Source organism: Phalacrocorax carbo, chromosome 4 (genome assembly GCF_963921805.1).
Source record: "Phalacrocorax carbo chromosome 4, bPhaCar2.1, whole genome shotgun sequence".
NCBI classification, from domain to species: Eukaryota; Metazoa; Chordata; class Aves; order Suliformes; family Phalacrocoracidae; genus Phalacrocorax; species Phalacrocorax carbo.
In genome coordinates, this window is record NC_087516.1 from 6,607,282 (window position 1) to 6,622,508 (window position 15,227).

General features: G+C 49.8%; 1 protein-coding gene across 2 annotated transcripts; it reads right to left on the bottom strand.

The window, feature by feature from the left end:
- Positions 1-1,835: 1,835 nt before the first annotated feature.
- THNSL2 (threonine synthase like 2) lies at positions 1,836-10,593 on the bottom strand. 2 transcript variants are annotated; one of them, XM_064448886.1, is made up of 9 exons: positions 10,412-10,589; positions 9,602-9,829; positions 8,758-8,952; positions 8,339-8,491; positions 7,406-7,636; positions 6,393-6,541; positions 3,508-3,633; positions 2,436-2,575; positions 1,836-2,313 (listed from the first exon to the last, which is right to left on the bottom strand). In XM_064448886.1, the coding sequence occupies exons 2-9, from the start codon at positions 9,822-9,824 to the stop codon at positions 2,085-2,087; spliced, it is 1,446 nt and encodes a 481-aa protein (XP_064304956.1). In that variant the 5' UTR covers positions 9,825-9,829; positions 10,412-10,589; the 3' UTR covers positions 1,836-2,084. The 2 variants fall into 2 exon arrangements, with proteins under 2 accessions (XP_064304956.1, XP_064304958.1); XM_064448888.1 differs by lacking the exon at positions 8,339-8,491 and having other exon boundaries at positions 10,412-10,593.
- Between the last annotated feature and the right edge of the window lie 4,634 nt (positions 10,594-15,227).

The following is a 15,227-nucleotide window of genomic DNA, read 5'->3' on the forward strand; positions in this document are numbered from 1 at the left end:
GTCTGTGCTCCCTCCACCTCGGCTGCAGGCGAGAAACAAGCTTTTCCTGCTGCACTTCTGCTCCAGAAATCCCAGAGAGAGTTTTGCAGTGTCCTGCCCAAAAACGATCTGGTTTTCACTAGGGAGAAGCAGCACCCTCACCCCACAGGGGCATTCTCAGGGGTGTTTGAGAACAAAACCCCCTTTCAGCCTGCACAGGCACTGTCTGCTGCTTTCCTGCAGCAAGGCTGGACCCTTTACCTATTTGGCTGCTTCGAGACAGGAGCGTGGGGATGTTATTTGCCACGCTTTTTGCTTGCAAAACACACCAGTGCTTCAGCGAGCTGTAAGCCCAGCATGCCTCACCCCATCCTTCCCAGTGCTCCCCGGCTGGGCGTCCGGGTCTGGCCCCTCGCTCTCCCACCCCCGCTCCCGCTCTGGTCCCAGGCAGCAAGCTGGATTTGCAGCCTCTCGTTTGGATGCAGAGCTGGGTGCAATTTCAGGCCTCTCCCCCATTGCAGGGTGTCTTAAGCTATGATTAAGAGCTAAATTACAACCGGGCAGCCTTCCCTGGCCAAGAACCACAAGATTTGGAGAGGCAGCTATTAAAGGTGGTGGAGTCCAACAAGTATAATGTGTGCATCAACAAAAGGGACAGCTGGCCACGGGGGTCAGATGAGATCGGGGGGTTTCTCATCGACCCACCAGTGACTTGCTGCACCGCCCCCCAGTGCAAAGTCATCCTTTGGGGCAAGGTTGTTCCTGGGGATGAGGTCACATTAGTCCTTAAATAAGATCTATTTTGCTGGCCAGTTTGGCTCTTAAAGAGGGGTGAATGATGGCCTCGTCATCAGACTTTGCCTGGACCCCACCACCGTTTTCCTCCCAACTGCTCAATCCATGCAACTGTAGAGCTGTTAGCATTAAAAACATTCAGCATCCAAGCACTGTGGTTTTTTGCATTATTTTCAACTAAGTCATTTTCCTCACCCCATTAATTGGGATGGGGCAGCCTGGGCCCCTGCCCTGGGGGAGGCACGGGTCCCTCCTCTCCTGCAGGGTTTAGGTGGGATGGAAGGAGGCAGCGCAGGGCCGGGTGTGCTGGGGGATGATGAGGAAAAGGCTGCCCAGGAGCCAGCACGGCAGCTTGCAGCCCAGGCCAAGCTTCCCACACATTCTCCAACATCCATCCCATGCTGACTCACATCACAGAATTTACTTTTAACCTGCTAAATGCCACTAAACCTTCAAATTAATCCTCCCATTACGGGACTTCCTTTGATGTCAAAGGGGGATTTATTTTTTTTTTATGGCAAAGGGGGATTTTCCCCCTGGTGTAATTATTCCTATTTTTTCCCCCCTTTTTTAGGCACAAGAGATTCCTGCCAGATGCATGACTTGTGGAGGCAGCTCCCACACACGGTATTTATATATGTATATAATGGGAACTCAGTATTGACAGACCTGAAGTTTCAGGCTGAAGATAAGGGGAATTTCCCATTTCCTATTTGTTTCAGTGGAAGTTGCCTGGGAAGAGTCTGCAGCAGGACTAGGGCCAAAAGCAGTGAGATGCAGCACTGGAAAGCAGCTCCTTAAAATAAACAAGTCCAGGGAAAACATCTGCTTTTTAACACTATCACTGAGCAAGTATTGATGCCTGGGAATGATCCCTGGCACTGCTTAAATTATGGGGATGGGGAAAGCGGATCCACTCCAGCCCTGCATAATTTTCCCATTGAGGACCTCGGGTGCTGCTGGCACTTCTGGGATGAACATCCCAGCACGGGGCCAGAATCGCTGGATAATGCTCAGGAATGGCTGTGGGTAGTGCTAAGGGAGCTTTCTGTAATAGCATGTGATGATGGAACAGGCAGGTTTATTCAGAGTTTCAATCATTTTTTGTGAATTTCTAGGAAAAAGAGGATCCAGCTGCAGAGCTCTTTACTGAAAATGCTATGAAATAGTCTATATAATTCAACAGTGAAGGGTGTTCCGGTAATAATTCATTGCACGGAGACAGCAGGCTCCTCTCCCAGTGCAACATGGGCTCTTCTGGGAATGGAAAATGAGCCCTGGGAGGCATCAGCCAGCCATGCTTCAGTAGCTCAGGTCTGTGTGACTCCCTGCCCAGTGACCCCCCGCCGCTGTGCCGTGGCTTCGATCTGCTCCCGGAGCTCTTGTGCCCAGTCCTGTCCCCGCTCCAGGGGAGTGGACCTGGTCTCCATTGCTGTTAAGGCAGCGATTTCAGGGGGGAGCTGGGGAGCCAGGCCAGCCCGGAGCAGGGCGTCCTGAAATTTGGCTGCAGAGGCTGGAGCTAAGCAACACCGGGGTGTGCTGAAAAGAAAAGAAAGCAAGAAAACTTTTGATATAAGCGAGCCCTGAGCTGGAAATGCTGCAGGAGCAAAGGGAGAAGTGATGCTCCAGTCCCCGATGCTCCCTACCACAGCTGTCCTTACCCATCTGGCTGGGAATAGTGGTAGTGAGCAGCCACGGCAGAGTGGGGGCACAGCAGGTAGCGGTTTTCCTCCCAGCAGCGCTGCATGGCTCGCACGATGTCCTTGTCAGAGGCCGAGCATGAGCGCAGGGTCTCGGAGAGCTGCAACCCCGGGGAAAACAGGGAGGTTTGCACAGGGCATCACCACCCCCACATTCCCAGATGGGCTTGTGCCATGGGCACTCAGCAAAGCAGTTCGAAATAGGGAGTCTGGAGGATGGAGCTCACCAGGGACTGAAGGGAAATGAGTTGCTGCTGCAGCCAGGAGATGAGGCGCTGCTGGAAATGGCCACAGGGTCAGGGCACGAGTGAGGGGTTTCTGTCCCCATGTGCTGGGAGCATGGGTGGAGAGGAGCCCCTCGGCACTGCTATTTGCATGCTCCAAGGGAGTTTCTGAGGGCTTGTAAAACCCACCTCAGTGTAATAGCTCTTCTTTCTTTTTAATAATATGGGGGGTTTTATTCTATATTTTGCTGCTGTGCAAGCAGGAGCAGGCACCGGGCAAAGGATGCTCCGTGGGGGACAGTGTGTGTTGGGTGGGAAGGGGCAAGATTATTGCATCTGGCCAGAAGAGCTTTCCATCTGAAATGTTTTGTTTCCTATTGTCTTTTTCTCTGCTTTGCGTTCGTGCTCCCATTTGCCACAACACCAAGGCTGAATTGCAGCACCGAACCCAGCAAATGCACTCCCAAAAGCCACTCTTCGGTTTGTGCCAGCACCTGCTGCACGATGCCTCGGTGCCCGGCCAATGCCGGCACTGGAGTGGCCAAGGAAGGGGTGGTTGCATATTCTGCTTAAATAATTGTAGGCAGTTTTTAACCAGTTTTGCAAAGAAGAAAGAGGGTATTTAAAAAAAAAAAACAAACATCCCCATGCACACAACTGATATAAAACTCCTCTGGCTTCACACTTACATTTTTGGTTGGAAACTCTCCACTATTAAATTTTATTCAGAAAATGAGTTGAAAATAACTGGTAGCGGTAAATCTCCTTGCACGCACACACATGCTGAGCCACATGCATGAGGAACTCACCTTTCTGTGCAAATCCTCCGGCAGCTTAAGGCTTTTTGACACGCTGAATTGCTCCATCAGCTTTTTTGTCAGGCGGCTGTTGGAGCCTGAGAGAAGCCAGAGGATCCTCTCCACGTTATAAGGCTCCTGGGACAACAAGGGAATAGGTTAGCAGTGGAAATTCGAGCATATGTCTTGAGGGGTGAGCACCTGTGTGGATTCTCTGGTATCTAATTAGAGTTGAGGTCCTACTGCCACATTTTAGTTGGTGGAAGCTGGGGTGGGCTTTGTGTTTTCCCCCTGCATACCTACATCCCAAGACAAGTCTTTAGGAACTTGTACAATGTCTTTCAGATCTCTGACCTGTCAGAGAAGTCTGGCTGTGACCATCAGATTAAAAAACAAAAACTAATGCAGGGAAGACTGATAAAATCAATAGCGTGACCACATCTGTACAATCACCTTGAAGAACCCAGGCTAATAACACATTATGTATCTGAGAACCAGAAATATCCAGCTGTTTACTCAGTGCTGCAGATGCTGCTGTGAGTCACCCAGCTCCTGCGTGACTTCGTGAGACACCCAGCTCCCTGCAGGGCTGACCGATAATCTTTATGAACACATAAGGCACATATAGGGCCTGACTGGCCTGTATGGCTATGTAGCAATCAGTGTTGCAACACTGCAGCAGAACTCAGTGCAAGACCATACAGGAGGGTCCCAAACGAATTTCACCACTCACTCTTTCATTCCCACATGCTCACAAGGACCAAATGCTCTTCCAGGTGGTTTGGCCAAGATATCTTGTAGGGACAGACAGGACAAGGGGCACCAACTGCTGAGACTTCATCACATCTCCTGGGTTCAAGTGCTGGTTTTGGGTGAGCTCTTTATACTTTTTAGCAGCTGACAATGCCTGTGACCTTTTGTCTCTCCATCCCGTCCTACCTCAGCAAGTCGTTAGGACTGACTTAGTCTTTCGTGTCCTTATCTGAGTGGCTTATGGCCCCAGTCCTGTTCTTCATCTTCCCACCATCATCTCCCAGGGCCTCCAGCCTGTAATCTTCAGTTGAGTCTGGGCGTAGCCTGCTTTAGGCTGTCCCCTGGTTTAGGCTGTCCTCTGCTTCCCAATCTGGCTGTCCTGAGAAGCTGCATGTTAGTGTGCCTAGACTTCGATGACGTCCTACCAGAGGTACCTCCAGCACCATCTTCTTGACACCCCTTCTCCTGTCCTTCCTTCTGCTGGTCCCACATCCAGACTTTCTTCTTCACCCTCCATTTATACCAGCCTTATAGCTTCCACTGCAGATGACTACATCAACACCAGTAAGTCGAACTGGTCCAGGACACTGGTGTGAGCACTGGCTTTGCCATTTATCTTATTAGCCAGCTCTCTGGTCTGGTTTTGTCCCATGCCACAAGAGTCACCCAAGAGAACCAGTGGGCCCAGTTTGGAGGACCGATCATGCTGGGGACTGTTCCCTAGGAAAGTTTCAGCACATGGACATGAACTGCATGGTGCTTCCCAGAGAACAGCCCCTGGCTGGCTTCACGTACTGCAAAGACACAGCATCTGCTGTGTGTCTCCTAGAATTTCTCCTGGAAAGGCTCATCCACACTACACTTTTTTGCTTCACCTTCAACTCTTCAGTTAGTGTCTAACTGGAGAGTTTTCTCTGCTCCAGCTTGTCTGCAAAATAGGCAACCTAAAGAGGCCGTGCACTCTCCATCCTTGAAGGTTTCCAGTACCTGACTGAACAAAGCCCTGAGCAACCCAGTCTGACCTTATGGGTGACCCTGCTTTGAGAAGGTCCTGACTAGAGACCTCCCGAGGTTCCTTCCAGCATGATCTGCTCAGATATGGAAATATTTGCATGGATGCTTCAGATGTGAGCTATACAGTGATGCCCCAGTCAGCCATGGAGAGGGATGTGCAGAGGGATACACCCATCCAGCTCCTCAGGAATCTCTGGACATCACCTCGCCTGGCTGTCTTCCCTTACGATCCCAAAGTCTGGCACATGCTTAGGCACCTCAGCAGACTAGTGCTACTGAAGAGACATGGGCCAAGAGAGGAGCCCAGCTACCCTTTGAGCCTTGAGGAGCTCCACAAATCCGTGCCTTGGGAGGAAAGTCAGGCTGCAGACCACAGAAGCCTGGTGTTGGGGGCATAATGGGTTACTGACTGCAAAGCATGGCAGTTCGCTCAGGCTCCCAGGTCCTCCTAATATGTTTGAACAGCTTTTGGAAAATCCAGGTAGCGTAAGGCCACAGCGATACAACACCAAGTGTTTCACACTTTGGTCACTTGTCTGGAAGCAGATCCAGTCCCTGTGGATCACAGGGTAGGTATGAAACGGGAGGTATTTGCTTCCAGGTGTTTGGTTTCTGTACCTCCATGACTTTTCATTTCTGAGGCCTTTCCCGGCCTGCTGAGACTTGTTTTTCCCTGAGCAAACTGCAGATGGTCACAGATGAGGCATTTCTTCTGGGCTTCCCTACCTTCTTCCTGGTCTCTTCTCTTGCTCTTAGTGAAGCCTTTCAGAAGCATCAACATGACATGGTGGGATTTATAATTTTCTGTATTTTCTGTGTCACATTTTGAGAAAACACCCCTCTCTTGCTAACCTTGCACATAATGAAACCTCAGAAATGCAGCATTTAACAATGAAGATTACAAAGTCAAGCCCTGAAAATGAGGAAGAAGGTGTTTGATCTATCTCAGCTCATCAGTCTGAAGCATAAATGCTCAATATGAGTTACACCTCTTAATAATCCATTACTGAGAGGCATTGCCAGTCACGGAATTATGCTCTCATAAACCAGGTAAAACAGAGTACAAGGGGGAACATGATAAAAATATATAATATTTTGTATTGTCCCATTTTGGCCAATTCATTACATACCTGAATATCCATGGCTGATGCTAACGTAGCCTTCACACTCTCTGACAGTGAGAAATCTCCATGTTGAACAGTCCTATGAATGATGTCATTGCTGTTAACCACGGCAACAAGTCGAATCGGGAGACCCATTTGCTGGGCAATACAGCCAGCTAGAAAAAAAGTGAAAAAATGCATGCATGCTCGATGAAGAAACATTCAAAGGAGATTTAGCAAAGAAGTCACTACAAATTGATTGAGCATATAGTTCAGAAGCAGCTACAAATGACATTCCCTAATAGTCTCTGAGATATCTACAACGCTTTGGTCAAGCACCAGATGGTAAAATCCTGGGATGCAATGCTCTCCTGCCATGTCAGGCCATCGAACACTGACCCTTGGGCATCTCCAGATTTGAAGATGGATGGGCAGGGGACCGAGAGGTCAGGCAGCTGCTGTTCAAGCAAGAGAGATGAATCTTTTGGGTCTTGTGTCTTATTAATGCTGGCTCAAATGGGCAGCCTGGAAATACAGTGAGTGCATCGAATCCTTTGTTGCTTTCATAAAACAGCTGTACACCGATTTTGGGATGGAGGCAATCTAGGACTCACATTCAGAAGGCCAGATTATGCAATTAGGAGTGGTTCTCTTGACTGCACACTACCGTGCAAACCAGAGTAGGACCAGGCAGGGCTCCACACCTCTGTTAATGTCTCACTTAGGAAAACAGAGCCACAGTATTTTCCCTCTTTTCTGGATCAAGCACATTCTGTCCTCTTCTAATATGCCCATCCTCAGGATAGCTACAGTCATCATCAAAGGGTGGTTTGGGATTTTCTGCACGTTGCAAATCATCAGTGACACCTGAGTGAGTAATAACCATACATGAGTAATAAAATCTAAGTGGTTCTGAAGAAATCCTACCAGAGAGTGGGTGTTTTAATAAATAGCAATACCTGGCATCTGCAAAGTGCTTTTAGACTATAAGTCACAGCACTCTCTCGCTTCCCTATCTAACCTATCTTTTTTCCCTTCACCTGTGACATTTCCTCCTCCTCCTGTTGGCACAACAATTTCCACCACTGGCAGTGGGGTGGTATCCAGGGACGGAGCGCACTGAAAGTAAGCGTAGAAGTGGTGAGCAATCTGCACCATAATCCTAGACCAATTGACTGAATTCAAGCTCATCAGATTATATTTTCTGGCAAAATCAACATCAGCGAACAGTTCCTTGATTGGGTCATCGATTTCATCACTGTTCCCATGAGCTGTCAAAAGGAGAAAAGAAAGATTAGATCTGCCAACATCAGCGCAAACAAAGTATTTCTGCTCAGAAATAGGGCCAGTCTCAAGCCCCGGGGTTTGCTGCAGCCAGGGGTGTCCTGAGCTGCCCATCTGCCTTTGGGGCTGTACAAGCCAGCGGTTGAGTACCACCACATGGATGCCAGGTGGTTCCTGCAGACATTGCACTCTGGGCTCTTGCTTACGCCAAGTGTATATTTGCCAGGAATGCAAATGCCTGCATCCTCCATGAGATGCCAAGGTGAGACCTGGCTGAGCAGAGGAGTCTATGGACACAGCTCAAGCACCCAGCAGTGATCCCTAACCATGGGGGCGGCACAGAGGTAGGGGATGGACCACCCATGGCGGTGAGGGGATGGAGGGAAGTGGTGACTCTTAATCCTTTTAGTGCCAAGAAATGGTGCTGAATTCAGTGCAGCTAAACACCAACCACCTGCATGGAGGCAGTTCTGATCTGTGGCCAGGAGAAAAGGAAGCCTTGAACCACTTTTCATCAGAGTGGGGATGTCTGCTATAGGCTCCTGTTAGCCACATGTCTGGGCACAGTAGCCATGATGTCAACAAGCCAGTTGGCTGTAGGTGCTAAAGCAGCAGTGCCCTGAGACTTTTAGGGTTACGGTTTTGACACAGTAGGGCCATAAAGTGGACAGTCCAACAGTAATGCCAACCAGCAAAGACATGAACATTGTCTTCAATGACAGTGGTCATCTGAAGTTCCTGTATCTGCGTGCAGAACCCCTTGGGCAGGAGAACAAAGATGTCCGTGTTCTTCTGCCCTCTCACACTCTCAATGGCCGAGCTCCCCGTGTCCCCTGAAGTCCCTGTTTCAAAGTGAGGGAGAATGAAGAAAAGCAAAAATTGATGCATCAGTCAAACCCGCATCACTGGCCTTTAAGAAAAAGATGCAGAGATGCTCTATGAGATGATTTTGGCTAAAGCAGCCACCGTGGCATTGCCTGGAGATCACTAACCAGCCACCCACGAGGCAATACCACCCCAGGGCATCTATGGGGAGGGCTGTGGGATGATGGCTCTCAAGGTAAAGACCTGCCCAGAAGTTCTACCCCACACACAGAGGCATACTCACCCACCAGAATAGTGACGTGCTTCTGTTTTTTCTCCAAGAAGTATTGTAAAAACTGTCCCGTGCAGGACAAGGACAGATCCTTAAACGCATAAGTAACCCCGTGCCACAGCTCCAAAACATTTAGCCCGTCTTTCAGCCTGGACAGATGGACGATGTCCTTGTGTCTGAACCTGCTGAAGGCCCTGTCAATCAGGTCTAGAAGGAAAATGGTTAGAGGGGCTGTTAGATTGGGTAGAGGAGTATTTTTCTGACCCATGGCTTCCTGCATCTGTACTTTTCGTGCTCCTGGGAAGCTTTCAACCAAACTAAAGACTTTCAGCAGCTGGAGGGCTGAGAGATATCCTACAAGTTATTCTTAGTTATTAGGAGTAAACCAGCCCACTTTATTGTCTCCAGTAACTCTACAGTGAGAGACCCCAGGGGACACTTGACAAAATCAGAGCAAACTGTGTTAAAATATGAAATACAGGAAACCCAAATTTTGTCATGAAGTGCCAATGAGACAGAGGTTGTAGCTGCCCTCTTGTGGAAGTGATAGTTGTTAAATGTTTAAAAACATCAAAAACCAGATCTCAATGGGAGTGTGGAGCAGCAGAAAGCCCTGGTGGGAGGGCAGGTCTGGAGCAGCGAGCAGGACTATGGGGGACACCTTTTCCAGGAGGTAACAAGCCCCAGAGAAGTGACAGAGGAGAACAGGGTACAGAAAGGAGCAGACAATGGCACAACAGGCTCCATCCTCGGAAAGCTGCAAAGAGGGTGGGGTGAAGGCAGGCAGATGCATCTGAACACCCCAAAATCCTCATGCACATCCCTGCGAGCAACTCCCTGCATGGTTGAGGCTCACCGTTGAGCATGTTCCGCGGGACCAGCTCAGCTGTGATGAAGAGGGAGCAGACCTCCTTCACCAGCTCCTGGTAGGAGAGGCAGCTCCACCTCCGCAGGGTGTCCCCGTCCAGCGAGGGTATGTGCTGGGGCATGAAGAGGCCCCCATCGGGTGCGTAGCCAGAGAAGAGGGCTCCCTCAAAGTCGACGGCCCCTGCACCTCCCCGCGTGCTGACATAGCCCATGGGTTCTGGGGAGGCACCACAGTCACTGCCAGGGCCCCAGAGCATCCCACCCACTGGGAACAGCCCCACATCCCAAGCTGACTCCCCCCAAAACTTCCCATGTGACAGACAGAGCTCCTCAGGGAAGAAAGCGCCTATCCCCCTAAAAAAATTCCACACCGTGGGGAGGTAGAGCAGACAGAGCCGCTGGAGGGCACACGGCGTTTTGTGGACAGTGGAAATGCTGCCCGAGACTTTCCCTGTGCCCTTCCCACTCTGCCCAGGAGACACTTCCCAGCCTGAGCAAAAGCCCTGACAGTGCAGGAGTCGCTGCGCAAGCACGTCATGTCCCCTGCAGGCTATTTGCAAAAGCTGGAATTTTAAAATTTAAAAAATAAATAAAAGGAATAAATAAAAGGAAATAACCATGTTTTTAGAGCAGGCTGATTTTGTTCAAAGGGGTTAAACTAAGGACAGGATTTAACTCAGTGTAGGAAGGGCTGAGCTAAATCTACCAGATTCATGCAAATCCTCCCGAGCAGCCGCCAGCACTGCCGGGAGAAGCCTCCTCTCACCCCAACCCCATGAACCCCCATAGCCGTTCCCACCTGAGGCACTCCGGCTAACGGTGCAGCCCCTCGGCACGGCACGGCAGGCTGCAGGGCCGCTTGACCCCACGCAGAGGCTGGAAAGTGTCCAAGCAACTCGCCGTCACTGCCGCCGCCGCTTGCAGCCCAGCCACCCTTTGCACTTGTGCTCACAGAAAACTTCTCCCCGTTGCAACCTGCCAACGTTCCCCTTGCCGCGGCGCAGCCGGTGGAAGTGGCCGCCCTGCACCGAGCCTGGGGATGGGAATATGCGGGAGAGATGGAGCCGAGCTGCTCCTGGCGTTATCGGGCATCGGGGCGAGGGGCAGCAGGCATGAGCTGCAGCTGGGGAGAAATCTAGTTAGATATAAGGACATAGCTTTTAACCCTGAGGGGGATCAAGCTTGTTGTCTCCAGTATAATCCTAGAGAAACTCAAAATTCAGCTGTGGAAGCACTGAGCCACCTGATTTAACTGTGAAGTTGGATTTAAATTTGAGATTGAACATGCTTAAAGCAGGGTTTAGGTTGGAAACCTCTGGAGGTCCCTTCCAAGCAAAATCAGTCTGTAATTCAGCTGTGCAAAGCCACACATTCAGCCTGCAAGGCTGGGAGGTCGTCAGAGCCCTGTCCCACTGATGGGGAAACTGAGGCACAGGAGGGAGAGGGGACACAAGCGGGGCTGTGCAAAAACTAAGTTCTCCAGTGCAGGGAAGGGCTATGCATCCTCTTCCTTACTTTTTAGTTTAATAAATACTAAGTATTTTTTGAAGGGCTAGTGGCTGCACAGACCCAAGGTGCAGCGCAGCGTGTGCTGCTGGAGCGTGTGTGGGGACTTCAGCCCAGGAAGGCATGGTGCAAAGGTACAAAGGATGGCTGATAACATCCAGGCATGAATCCAAAAGTCCACGTCTGGCATAAGGGACACATCATCTGCCAAAGCTTTGGAGCCCAACCCAATATGCGTTGCCTCTCTAATTCTGGTGAGTAACTGGAGCCATGAGAAAAGTCTCTGGTAGAGAGTGGCCTGGTCCTTGCCCTGAGCACCGACATGGAAATGGGCTTTTCTACACCCAACATCCAAAAAGAACTGTTACTGCAAGCTCCTCAGCAGGAGGCAGAAGCTAAATTTCAGGCTCTGGGCAGAGTTGCCTATGATGGTGTTCCTCAAGGTCAAACAAGGCAGCTGTAGCAGTGCAGGAAGCAAACAGCAGCCTTTTAATAATAATAAATCTGAGCTTACCCAGTGGGAAAGAGCTGTGTTAATAATCTCCATTTTTTGACCACCTCTAGGAAATCAGCTAGAAAGGGATCTAGTTATCTATAATTATATCAGTTATATCACCCAACCAGCCTGCATTTCCCCACCTTAAGGAGATGTCTGTGCCCAACATTTCTCATCATGTTCCAAAGAGGAAGCCTGAGCCACCCAAACCCGCTGCGGTCCCAGGGTCCTCTCCGTACCCACAGGCACTAGGTCCTTATGGCACATTGGCATATAGTGGGGTGCTGACCTGTAATGGGGGTCCCTCCCCATTCCAGCTGCACACCCAGGGGATGCTGGAAAAAACAGGCAGCAGGGCAGGACCTTGCTCTTCAGGGATGGCTCAGGTTTAAACTGATGGTAAAACTTCCCCAGGGCCACCCCTGCAGTCACTGAAAGCCTCCAGGGTCACCTGCCCAGCTGAGGCGAGTGGCTGGTCTCGGCATCAGCCACTCGCCTCAGCTGGCCCTGACGTGCAGAACAAATCACACAGTGGCAAAGTGGTGTAAAGAGATTATATTCTCAGTCCCATATATTTTTAACACCCCATGTATTTTGGGAGGGTAAATGATTCTTTAATACTCAGCTGGGTTAGTTATTAGTCCCTTCCTTGTTTACCAGCTCTGAAAGGGTTTTTTACTCATCATGCTCCAGTAGTAGCTGACACAAAAAAGTCCAGTACCATCTCTGGACAAAACTATGAAATACTAGAAATAAAGAAGATACCAAAAGCTGCAGGATACATGATTTGTGTCCTCTAACCTCTCCCACAACAGTGTACCGAGGTGAATTCAGGATTTGCCTTCCTTGTAGCACTCTCTGCCCATGCAGAACAGACCACACTTTGAGCCTAGCTCAAATTTAGGCTAGAATAAGGAAAAGATCAAATCCCTAGAAAAAGCTGCACAAGCTGATAGCTTTTATTACCAATGTAATAGTTTAGTATCACCAACAAGCATCTGAGCACCTCCTGTGTTCACCCAGTACACCCTGATGGGACCTTGCCTACCCCACCACCATGGGACATTATGTCTCTGGGCATTGACTTACAGTATGTCTAATTCTTTCAACAGGTGCATTAGCTGTGTGATTCACTGATTCATTTCTTTATTTTTTTAAAGTGAAGCACTTACAATGAATTCAATGATCCCTTCAGCATTACATCCCTCCAGGGGATGCCCTGATCCATGCCCTGGGCCTATCAGCAGCGATAGCCCTTGCTAATGAGATCATTGGCTGATGCTGTGATGGCAGGGATTGTTTATGTGGCAGCCACAGGTGAGTGCAGAGCCCAGGGGAAGCACCTGTGGCATGTACCAGGGCAGCAGTGCCATTTATTGGGAGGGCTTTTCCCAGGCTCAGCCCTGCAAGCTCCATGCATTCATGTTTAAAGTGCCATTTCTTTAAGGTTTTTTTGAATTTTAAAAGAAAAAAAAAGAGAGGAGGAGCATGCCTGTGCTGCTGCATACCAGCCCACCTGGGCTTATCCACTCCAGCAACAGACCAAGAGCTGGGAAATGTAACTGTTTTTAATTAACCTGGTCTTACCCAGTGCCTCCCTATTCTTGCTGGGATTTGCACTTCCACTTTGGACCTTGTCTGTTCCAAGCAGTTCATTCTCTTTGGACTCACCTGTCAGTAACCAGCTGTATCTGCAAACCCCAGCTAAGGTGCTGTCAGGATTTTCCAACCTTCCTTTGTACTGCATCAGTTCTCATGCCTCCACATGGAATTTCCTCAGCCTCTCCACCCACCAAAGGCATCCCAAAGCATGGCGAGGAACAAGGAAACAGAAGGGCACGTACAGCCATGAGAAGTTAATTTTTTCCTGCACGAGTCCCCCCAAAATTTCAGGTCTCACCCCAGAGCATTGCAGCACTCGAAGGAAAGCACTGCAACACTCCCAGGTTCGTGTTTGCTGAGCAGGTTTCTATCCTCTCCCCCTATATGTCCCAAGCACAAGCAATGCGTTGGGTTTGGGTCCCCTTTCCACGCCCCTAGCAGAGCATCCCCAGGCCCAGCAGCGCCGGGGAGCACAGGCTCTGCCAGAGCCACCAGTGAATCCCCGTGTCACTAGATGGCGGCAATGCCTTGCATCCACGGAGGAGATGCACCAACGCAGCCTCGGCGGAGGCTTGACCTGCTTGCACCCAGCCTTTCCCACCCTCGCACAGCTCCCTCCATCCACGCACACCCAGCCATCCCGCAGGGATTTGAGGCACCAGCCAGGAAACACCTCCAAAAAGCCCCATTTTTGAGCTGAGGTAGAGGAGTCGGGGTGATGTCCTGCAGCAGGAGGCCAGGCTACAAAGGTGGGTGACCTGAGCAAGCGCAAGGTGGGAAGGAGGTTCTTCATGTTCACCCCATCTTCTCCCTGAGATCTGACCTGGGGTTTTATCACCCTCCTGGTCTCTGGCGCCTATCCCCAGGAGAGAACTCAGAAAGGGGCACATGGAAAGACCCCAACTCACAACCAGGACCAGAATGTTCAAAATGTAATAAAATTTTATTTAAAAAATCGCATAAACCTGAACAGCACAAAAATCTCCCTATATCACCCAGTCCTGCCTCTGCCTGTTTGCTGCCTGGTGTCTGAAAACCATACAGAAGCAAAAGCTTTTGGACCTATCAGTGACCCAAGCAACGCCAGGCATGTCCATTAAGTGGGTGATAAGGATGTTTGGGGTTTTGCAATGCCACTTACTACCCTGTGCAGAGTACGTCCCAGTGGGAAGCGTATTTATGTTGTCTGAGAAAAAATATATAAGCTTGTTGCTGGGGGTTGTTGAAGAAGTTATGTACCCCCTGCCCTCTCAGGCACAGAAGTATGAACTTTCACAGAGAAAACAGGGAGATTCCAGGTAAAAACTATAAGGTTTTGCCAGAAATCAAACTATTTCGGTTCTGCCCTTCTCAAAGGCAGACCCACGCATTGGCGACTTTCAGAGATCCACGGGAAGACGGGGGCTAGGGAAGTCTGCAGAGTGTCTACGGCTGCACAGGCAAACATGCACCCAGAATCATTTGTCTGAGCCTCATGTCAAGGAAATATAAGGCAGAAATGTACAACTGTAAATGATTTAAAGTGCATGAAGCTGCTCCCTTGTTACAGCAAATGTGGCTCCCCCCCTCTAAATCTGATATAAATTGTCATTATCCCAGGTGACATGAGGTAGGACTTCCACGTGGGACAACACCTCTTCTCACCTACAAATGTACACACACACATTTTTTGACCTCTACCTCTGGTGATTTTGCAGGGCAAGGAGCCACCAGCACATTCGCCCTTTCCCCATGGCTGGGTGCAACGCTTTTTACTTACCGTGAGGTGTTTCACAACAAGCTCAGGGACATCCGTATTGTGATTTGGGTCTTGTAGACCAAAGTGCAGGACCTACTTGTAAAGGCAGAGCACAAAGGGAGTGTGAGGATGAGATTGTGCAATGCTGGTTCCCACAGTGGGACGCTGAAGATGCTATTACCTTGAGAAGGTTGTGCAATCCTGTCCTACTATGCCAAAAGATTGTATTAAACCTCAGGGCCAAATTTTATCTCAAAAGCTGCAATCCCATAG